We start from the raw sequence: 10,449 nt of genomic DNA on the forward strand, positions 1-10,449 counted from the left end.
TCCTTGTAAAATGAGTTTGGAAGTGTTCCCTCTTTTTTTTTTTTGAAGAGTTTGAAAAGGACTGGTATTCTCTTTTTAAGTTTTGGTCCAGGACTTTTCTTTGTTGTGAGGTTTTTTATTACTGAGTCAATTTCCTTACTAGTAATTGGTCTGTTCAGATTTTCTATTTCTTCATGATTCAGTCTTTGCATGTTGTATATTTCTAGGAATTGTTTCCATTTCTTCTAGGTTGTCCAATTTGTTGGCATTTAATTGTCTCATATAATCCATTGTATTTCTGTGGTATCAGTTGTAACATTTCCTCTTTCACTCTGGTTTTATTTCAGTCCTCTCCCTTTTCTTCCTGGTGAGTTAAACCACCACTTACATTTTTATCTCATAGCCACAAGAGAGAGCCATCACTTCAAGCAGAAGATAACAATCCATTGAGACCTAAATATTCCAAAACACAAGGAGGGGGGGGGCGGTACCCTTAGGGAACAGGTAGAGAATTCTTTCATCTGCTTTAGGCTAGTGATGAGGTAACTTCCAACCTACCACAGGAGCTCTTCAAAGCTCTTTTCCTGACTCCCAGCTAGTCCTCTGGGCCTTCAGTTCTCTGAACTCATGGCTCTGAATCCAATCAGTTTGCTATTCTTTTCAGTACATATGAGTCAGCACCCTGGCCTGTCTTCAACAGAAAAGAAAATAGCGCCATGGAATTCCTGAAGAAGGACAGTGCTATTCTGGGCTTATGCTAGGTCAGGAGCATCACAGAGGACAAGATCCTTCCTTGAAGAAAATATCAGTATAGATTGGGATGTTGCCAGCAAGATGACGAGGTTGACATCATCATCTAGCACCCAGGATTTCTTAATTATTCAGTGGGTTTGATCATGTAGATTAAATTACCATAAATCCCTTTCATTCATCTATTTCCCCCACTACATGGTAAGCTCTAGGGTGGGACTATTTCTCTTATTAATCATTGCATTTTGGGGTTCAGGATACTGAACAATATGGGATGATATTTTTTTCACCTTGATAACAGAGGAAAAGTTATGTCTCTGATCAAAAAGCTCTACCTATAAATTTTTCCTTCACCCCACCCCCAGGCTCCAACTCAACCCAGCTGCTTCTATTTGGGGAATGGACGTATAATGAAAAACCTCTCCTATGACTCATGCCTACACACTGTTCTAAATGTGCATCAAATAAGGCTATTCTCTACTAGATTTATAAACAGTAATGGTATCAACAGTTTTTTGACTATGTGTAGATCACTTGCTTCATGCTTATGCCAACCTTAAAGATAGGTAGTAATAGTCTATTTAAGAGATAAGGAAACTAAGGTTCAGAGCATTATATAAGTGGGCCAAAATCTATCACCCAGAAAGCGCTAACGCCAGCATTGGAGCCAAGTAGATGACTCTAAGGTCTATCATGGTATGCAATTTCTCTTAACACCAAATAGAAGCATTTGCCTTTTGATGCAGAATTATACCCAAAACCTTGAAATCTGCAGGATTAAGCTATAATTTTCGACTGAAAGGTAGCAGGGTTGGAATTCTGAGGCAAAGACTCTGCTCAATTGTCAGTGGCTTTTTCTATCCACTCTTGATCGGAGAAACGCCTGTAATGAATTTCTGCTCATTCAGTTCACTGCCATATATTCTTTTATAACAGGACATGGTGACTGCAGCTTCTACTTACCTATTTGAAGCCACAGAAAGAAGATTTTTTTTCAAAAATGTATCAATATTAATTCCTGATACTTGGGAGGAAAAGCCTCAATACAAGAGACCAAAACATGAAAGCTACACACATGTAAGAGTAAAACCAAGTCTCTTAAAATATTGTATTTTCTGGTGCTCATCCACTGAACTGCAAATTGATTGTTTTAGAGTTTTTCTGACTAAATGTTATCATTTCTATTTCTGATGTTTTAAAAATCTTTTTAAACATTCTCAGGCTGATGTTTTAGTTGCACCACCTACCCTACCAGATAGAGATGAACCATACACCAAGCATTTTAAACTCTGTGAAGAAAAAGGAGAATACATTCATTTCACCCCTGATGTTGTACTTGGGAAAAAACAAAATGAATATGGACCAACAGGTAAGAATTAGATTAATATATATTTTGCAATGATTCCAATAAGCAGGTGTGTACCCAAGTTAAATGCACAAACCCTAGAGCCAGAGTCTATAGGTTCAAATCCTGGCTACCCTATTTATCAGCTCTATGTGACCTTGGACAAGTGAGATAGACTCTCTGTGCTTATTTTCTGTAAAATGGTGAATAGAGGATCTACTACTGTATAGAATTGTTGTGAATATTAAATTAGGTAATCCATGCAACTGTTCTCAGTAGAGTGTCTACAGAAATTTGAACACAGCAATAACAATAAATATTTTTATTAAGGATACTTTTCAAATCTTAATATTCCAGTTCTCCACAGCTGGATATTAATCACATGCCACCTTAATGGAAGGCAGATGTGTGAAAAGCTGAAAAGAGACAAGATTATAGTTCCTGGCCAAGATAAAACACTCAGGGGCTGTAATTGCTATACTATTATTCAACCTATTTGGTTGAACTAGATGTACTTGTCTGTTAGTGATCATTTTTACCTATAAAAAACGGTAATTTCATCTAGTTCAGTCTAAAAGTTAAGGTTATTGGTTCAAATGAACTTAAAGCGCATCGTTTCACATGTCACTACACAGGAAAACATTCCTGAACCCACATAGCCCAAGATCACCTCTCTTCCACTGTCCCTTCAATGAGCATTCATTAAGTCCCTTGTTTTTGTCAAACACTCAACCCTGGTTCTCATTACCTGTTTCCCAACCAGTCTTGAAAGCTTCATCCCATCTCATGCCATCTGAATCTTAACTCTCCCCATACTTTAGTCCAATCACATTTCTTCTCCTTGGCACCTCTAACGTTTGCTCCCTTCTAACTATAATTTTTTCTTTACATGGCAGGTCCAGAAAAGTGTAAATAGCTCAATTCCCTCACCACTCTTATCCTTATGTTTCATTCAATTTGCCAAATCGTTTCTACTAAATTTCCAGCTAGTTTCCTTTTGCTCCTGTTAATGTTTTCAAAATTGTGAAAGTAAATTACAAAGCTAATTGGTATCATTACAAAAATACATTTTTCAAACTTAGTGAAGTCCTCACAGCTACTCAATAATGTTGTACTTGCATCTTCTCAACTCCCTTTCTTATTCCTAAGCAGCTGTTCTAAAACTTGCACCATTTTTCTCAAGATCTGTAGCCACTTTTTTTCAATCCCATCAATCAACAGATGCCTTGATTGAGAAATAGAACCCCTACCTTTTCCTCCACTTCCAAATTCATGTCTACCTGCACCTATATTAGACAAGAAGGATTTTCTCTAATTTTAAAGCTAACATCCCCATTTGAGCTCTTGTTCTTTTATAATATCCCCACCTCAGCCCTGTTCTATAATGGGTAGCTTTCCTCCTTGCTCTTAGACAGGAGCTTTTCCTATAATGTGATACGTGTGTTTGTGAAAAACTCACATGCTGAAAAACAATGTTCTAAAAACAACATGGCTCTTGAACAACAACATTACGAAGAGAGTCCTCAAAATATATGCAATTTATAATAAATATAGTAACAATAATAACAATAGGTACCTGGAAAGAACATTTAAACAATCTTGGCCATAGCTCAGTTTGGCTGGAAGCTGCCATCATAGATCTTAAAAGTACAGATGCAAGCACACACATAGAGTGAAATGCTATTAGAAATGATAACAGGCTTAGTAGGAACTGAGACAATGATGTAGATGTGAATGAAATTCTAAGTTTGAGGAGCTGCTTTTCTTGCAATAAAAATTGAATACATTTAAGGCGTACAACATGCTGATTTGATATACATATACTTATTGAATGGTGAAATTGTTACTACAGTCAAGCTTAATAGCATAACATCTCCTCACATACTTACGTGTGTGTGTGTGTGTGTGTGTGTGTGTGTGTGTGTGTGTGTGTGGTGAGATCTGAACTCTACTTTCTTAGCAAATTAAGGTGGGCTTGGGAAGCAGGGCAACCTGCCATGAGCTGTGAAGAAAGCAAGTGAAGAGTACAACACTGTAAAAAGGAAGCCACAGGTGCAGGCAATTTTATGTTTTCTTAAAATTCACCAAATTTCTATGATCTGAGGAATTTAAGTGAGATGAGGGTTTTTTCACTCCTACACTGAAGATTATATGTAATTCCAAAATCACTAATCGGACTCCAGTTGCTTAGAAAATCTTACACCAGTGCTTTTAAAGTTTAAAATGTAGAAGAATAACTTAGGGACCAGTTTCTGATTCAGTAGATCTAGAGTAGACCCAAGATTGTGCATTTCTTGTTAGCTCTCCCATGATGCTGATACTGGTGGGTCAGGAACACAGCCTGAGTAGCAAGGACATAAAGAAGAAAAATGGCTTTTGCATAATACTGACATTTTCCTCTAATTTTTGGATCTTATGAGTTCATTTGAGTTAGAGAAACACATGGTAGCAGAACAGACTATATTGCCATCTTCTCCTTCTCCATTTCTATTTCCTTTGAAGTTTTTCCTAATATTGATAAAGCAAAAAGTCTACTTGTTTTTTTCTCTCTGCATTTGAAGTTATGGGTGTACCTTTATTCTTCCATTTACCCTGAAATTATTAGAAAAAAATTTTTTTATTCTGACTCCTTCTAAGTCTATTCTAGAAAAGAAATACATCCTACTCATCTTTATATTTCCTAGTACCTAGTATAGTGTTGAAAATATAATTAATAAAACTTAATTTCATATAATAAATTAATCGCTTCTGTTAGATAGCCCCAACATTACATATAATCTATAGCTGTGTTTTCAATCTTTATTTTTTCTTTATCAAATCCCTAAGGAACATTTGTAGATATTTATAAAAATTTAATTGTGCTCCCATGAAATTTTAGTACCACAAATTTTACCTATATGTTTATGTTGTTAGGAGTGAACTTGGTGGAACCAAAAAACCATTGTAATATGTAAGACTTTGTCTTCCCCACCCCCATTAACCAAAACCTAAAGCCCAGTCTATTCTGTTCATAGCATATACCAGTAATGGCGAGCACTCGAACTCATTTTTTTTGGTTGATTTTCCTTTGTTAAATGGCATTTAAATATATAAAATAAATACCAAAAATATAAATCTTTGTTTACTATGGTTGCAAATATCAAAAAATTTCTATATGTGACACAGCACCAGGGTTAAATTAAGGTTTTTCAAAATACTGACACGTTGAGCTCAAAAGGTTCGCCATCACTGTCATATACATATGTACACACAAAAAAGTTTCAATGATTTAATGTTGTAGAATAAAAAGATAATATACTATATACCATATTATAATTCAATATAATGTTATATGCTTTTTTACAAACCAAAATATAAATACTGGCAGTTATTTAAAACCTAAGTATAATTATTTTTTATTTAAAAACCCATTGCTTAAAATATCTGAAGGGCAAATTTTGTCACTTGAATTATGATCATATATTTGAAATATTTTCCCACAGGCAGACTACTTGTCCATGAATGGGCCCATCTCCGCTGGGGAGTTTTTGATGAGTACAATGACGATGAACCTTTCTACAGTGCTTCGTCTAAAAGAATTGAAGCAACAAGGCATGATCATTTATATTTTCTTCAGTTACTTCAGGCTATCACTTCCTTAGTTTGATTTATATTTATTTGAAATGCCAATCATTCCTTTTTCCCAATGCAGATACTAGACACCATAACATAAAAACAGTGTCCTTTTTTAAAAAGAAAATATATCTAAAAGTGGCAAGTTTCCCATTTAAAATACACATAACTTCAAGAACATTTGGAAGCCAAATTGACATATTTTTATACCTCTCCACCATGGCTACCAGAACTCATTTACATTAGAGTTGGTCTCTGTGTAAAGGGTTGTACTATATGCTGGCAGTTCAAAACAAGAATGGAAAAATGGTTAATAAATAGTGGTAACTGAAGGTTGAGTAAAAAAATCAACCAGCTTCAAGGAACAATAACAGAAATTTCCTGAGATTTATAAAATTCACTTTAAAAATACCAATCTAACATCACAGTTAAAAACAGATAATCCTTTGGTTCTGAGGTTAACAGTGCAGAATGGGTGGAGGAAATCTATCTAAAATTGTCTGCCATCAGTTTACTCAAACTTAAATGCCCTGCTGGGGCTTGCAACTTATCAAAAATGTATAAACTCTAAGATATATGATTTCAATGAAAGCCCTTTATTAGCCATAGCACCACTTTCAGGAGACATATTTTAGAGAATATTACATTGATTACATTTGTTTCATTATATTCCCCCAAATGTCTAGTTTATACTGTGCAAAATTCATCATGATTATTAGTAGAGATAACATCATTATATTCACTGAGTTTTGAGGCAATAGTAGCATACATAATTTGTAGGAGACTCTCTAAATTACTGAATGAAAGCTAGTCATTATAATTCAATATAATGTTATATTTGGTTTTTTTAATTAATTAACTTATTATTTAAGGTATTACAAATAGTACATATGTCTCCTTTTTTCCCCATTGACCTCCCCCCGGCCTCCCCTGCCCCCCAGCCACCTGCCATCACCCCCCATTGTTTCTTAAATATGAATTGGAAACACATTGAATAGGTGGGAAATATTCACACGCCAGCATGTTTGTTATAATCACTGACACCTGTGGCCAATTCCATGCAACAAAACATATGTCTAAAATGCCTCCACCATTCTCTACTGTCCTAGGCAATACTTCAGTCTTTCCTTCAGGCCACATTTCATTTGGATAAAAATGCTCCTTGAATAATCAAAATACTTATAGTTATGCCACATCCCATTGTTTTAGAGGTAGCTTTGGGGTGTGGAGAGAAATCTATAAAGAATTTTAAGCTAAGGTGGTATCAAGAGTAAATGGTTTCACAAGTTATCTTGCCCAGATGCCTGCAATGCATTTGCTTCCACAAGGCTGCCAGGAGAGATGTTTGGAAAAGGGGAGCCTAGAGTCATCAGTGTTAACAGGTCAGCAGCAACATTTTAATCTCGGCAGATAGCTCAGCCATTGCATACACTGGGGATACCACTTAAAATTTCCCTCTGAAATTTCTTGGAGAACTGCTCTGGTAGAAATCCTTACACTTTACTGTCAAATAAGAATAAAAACCTTGGTATAAGGATCATTGTGAGTAGAAACACTTAAGATTTTCAAAACATTGTTACTGGTTAGGTTGCCTCAAAGACTAACTGTCACTTATTTTCAGGTGTTCCACAGGTATTACTGGTGTGAACAGAGTTTATAAATGTCAAGGAAATAGCTGTGCACCTAATAAATGTAAAATTGATCCTAAGACAAAACTATATGAAAAAAATTGTCAATTTTTCCCTGACAAAGATCAAACTGAAATAACATCCATAATGTTTATGCAAGGTATTACTTCTGTAAGTATGTCAATTATTTGTTCATATAGTATATTTATAATCAAAGGGCATGTTATCACGTTTATAAAATATCTGTGCAGGTGAGCTGAGGGATTAAATGTATTAATACAGAGTTCTTTGAACATTGACTGGCACATAATAAGTACTCAACTAGTGCTATTTATTATTACTACCATTGAAAATCCACTTTAGTATTCTATGATTCCTCAATGAATCAAATTTCATTAAACAAAACACCTATTTGCATAGTAGATTTTTTATTTTTATCAAATTTTTAGTTTAATGTTTAAATGCATCATATGTAACACTTTTTTTCCATCTTACTAACCTTTTAGGTTGTTAAATTCTGTAATAAAGACAACCATAATGGAGAAGCTCCAAACCTACAAAACAAGAAGTGCGAATTCAGAAGCACATGGGAGGTGATCAGCAATTCTGAGGATTTTAGAAACACCACACCTATGGTGGAATCACCCCCTTCACCTGTCTTCTCATTGCTGAGGATCAGAGATAGAATTGTGTGCTTGGTTCTTGATAAATCGGGAAGCATGGGGGTATGTTCATGGCCCATTTTTCCTAAATATAGTGACTAATGGATGATTGAATGCCTAAGAACACTCTGGACTCTTCACCTGGGTTGTTCTAAATTGCATGGTGGGATAAGACCCGTCATGTCCTATGATTACGACCTCAGGATGGGCAGTGAATATTGTAATGAAAGCAGGATGACAATACAGTTGAAAAGACTTAACATGAAAGACTCTTTTTTCCAGAAAATGGAAGGTTTATTGAGGAGAACTTTTAGGCCCATTAGTAAAGGTTTAGTTAGAAGATCAGAAGGAGAGATTGAAATACAGAAATGTTTTCTTAGCCACCTCTTTGATCTCCTGGAAATACTTGACATGAGGATACAGTGGATTGCTGAACTCCATTCAGAGTCAATCTTATTTATCATCTATATAAGTGACTCTTTATGATCAAAGATACAAACAAAAAGCATCACCATAAGGAAGCTATGGTCAGATTCAGCCACTTATGCCTTCTATCACTTAGTAAACAGTAGGCCTTGTGCTAGGCTCTAGGAATAAAGACCCATATCCTTGAAGGGTTCACAGAGAAAACTTTCCCTTCCCCATTACCACATTAACTCACACTCTACCTTCAAAATTTGGTACAGGCACCCACCTCCTGCAGGAGATGGACTGATCTTCCAGGCTGAGCTAATGGCCCTTCTGCTAGTTTCCCACAATAAACTGTGCAAACCTCTCTTCTATATATTATATTGAAATTACACATTTCTCTCCCACTAGACTAGGAGCTCCTCTAGTACTTGGAACTGTATCCTTTAGAAACCATGTCCTCTAGTACTTGAAACCATTTCTTATTCATTTTCATCTCCCTTTTGTCTAGAAGAGGGTTTATCACACATAGGTGCTTAATAAATAATTACTGAAATGAATGGACTATTAAAGAGCAGGCATAATGTGATAAGGCATCCAGAAGAATGGCACATTTGAGACAGGACTGACCATACTGAAGACCAAAAAGAATGTATTCAACAAATGGGGGTTCGTGTGGTTACAGAAAGGGCAGAGAATCATCCACAATAGCACAGGGTTTCAGAAAGCACATCAGTGCTAGACACCAGCACATAGAAGTGTTCTAGGAGGTGTCATTGGGAAGAGATGACAGAGCCTGGTTTAAAGGTAAAGCAAAGTGGCAAAGAGAACCCTCAAAGATTGGGCTGAAGAAGTCTCTCACTGTGACTTGGATCTAGAGAGTTTGGAAGGAAATTTTGGCATGTGTTAAGGGGAGGAACTACAGATAAGTTGGTGTTGAGGGATTGGAAAAGGCAAATGTATGAAGAGATTTATTTCCTGGGCATTCACCTAGGTAAGAGGGATTGAGTCTTAATGGGTTACCACAGAACCAATGCCAATTAATCTATTGCTGGAGAAATGTTGGGGAGAGGTTAGGAGCAGAAGTAGGAACAGAGCTTCTCAGAAATTTGGTGCAACTCAAGAAACTTTTTAACTTTTGAGCTGTCTAGTCTCCAGTGGGTAGGGAGATTTCAGTCTCTAGTTGGAGTCCATGACAGTCTGGTTTGATATTGTGGGACATAGGGAGTGGATTCATCTTGACATCCCAAGAGTAATTAGGAAGTCTCTAGGATGTGAGTCATCACCCCTCAATTCCAACCTAAACCCCAAACCTGCACCTGTAATTTGGGTGCTAAGCGGCCAAGAATCACTTCTAGTTAAAAGCCTGTGTTCCTTACCATATGTTCCATAATACATGTAACTATGTTTTTAAACTTTATCAATTAAAAAATTGCTTTCTTTAATGACACCAATTACTAATAGAAAATTCTAATTAAATTCTGTTTACTCATTTTATGTAATCTACTATTATTTTCCAGTCAAAACCAATTGGTTGTTTTTCTTTTGTCCTTTTTTATTTAGGGTTATAACCGCCTAAATCGAATGAATCAAGCAGCAAAATATTTCCTGCTACAAGTTGTTGAAAATGGAACCTGGGTGGGGATGGTGCATTTCGATAGTACTGCCAACATTAAACATGAGCTAATCCAAATAATAAGCACCAATGAAAGAAATATGCTCTTGAACAGCTTGCCTACAGCAGCTGGTGGGGGAACTTCCATCTGCCGTGGAATTGATGCAGCATTTCAGGTGAAAATCATACTGCATGTATAGTTTATTTGTTTTTTATCATTAGAACATTTTTCTATTAGTGCTGCTGCACATACTTACTAATTTTAACACAACTAATTCTTTTTTTTTTCTTTTTTTTTTTAAAAATTTTATTATTTATTACAAAGGATATTACATATGTGTCCATTTTTTCCCCCCGCCCAAGACCGTCCCCTAGGCTCCCCTATCCCCCAGTGTCTTATGTCCATTGGTTATGCTTATATGCATGCATACAAGTCCTTTGGTTGATCTC

General features: G+C 36.0%; 1 protein-coding gene across 1 annotated transcript in view; it reads left to right on the forward strand.

Annotated features, from left to right (window-relative positions):
- LOC102753900 (calcium-activated chloride channel regulator 4) overlaps positions 1–10,449 on the forward strand; it is a gene marked incomplete at its 3' end in the record, with an annotated part of 33,743 nt that overhangs the window by 6,749 nt on the left and 16,545 nt on the right. The window contains exons 2-7 of the mRNA XM_006752571.1: positions 1,666–1,806; positions 1,951–2,098; positions 5,557–5,665; positions 7,308–7,485; positions 7,821–8,039; positions 9,948–10,175. Of these exons, the coding sequence (XP_006752634.1) occupies positions 1,666–1,806; positions 1,951–2,098; positions 5,557–5,665; positions 7,308–7,485; positions 7,821–8,039; positions 9,948–10,175 (1,023 nt within the window). The remainder of the gene's footprint in view (positions 1–1,665; positions 1,807–1,950; positions 2,099–5,556; positions 5,666–7,307; positions 7,486–7,820; positions 8,040–9,947; positions 10,176–10,449) is intronic.

This window comes from Myotis davidii, unplaced genomic scaffold (genome assembly GCF_000327345.1).
Source record: "Myotis davidii unplaced genomic scaffold, ASM32734v1 scaffold2070, whole genome shotgun sequence".
In the NCBI taxonomy this organism is placed as follows: Eukaryota; Metazoa; Chordata; class Mammalia; order Chiroptera; family Vespertilionidae; genus Myotis; species Myotis davidii.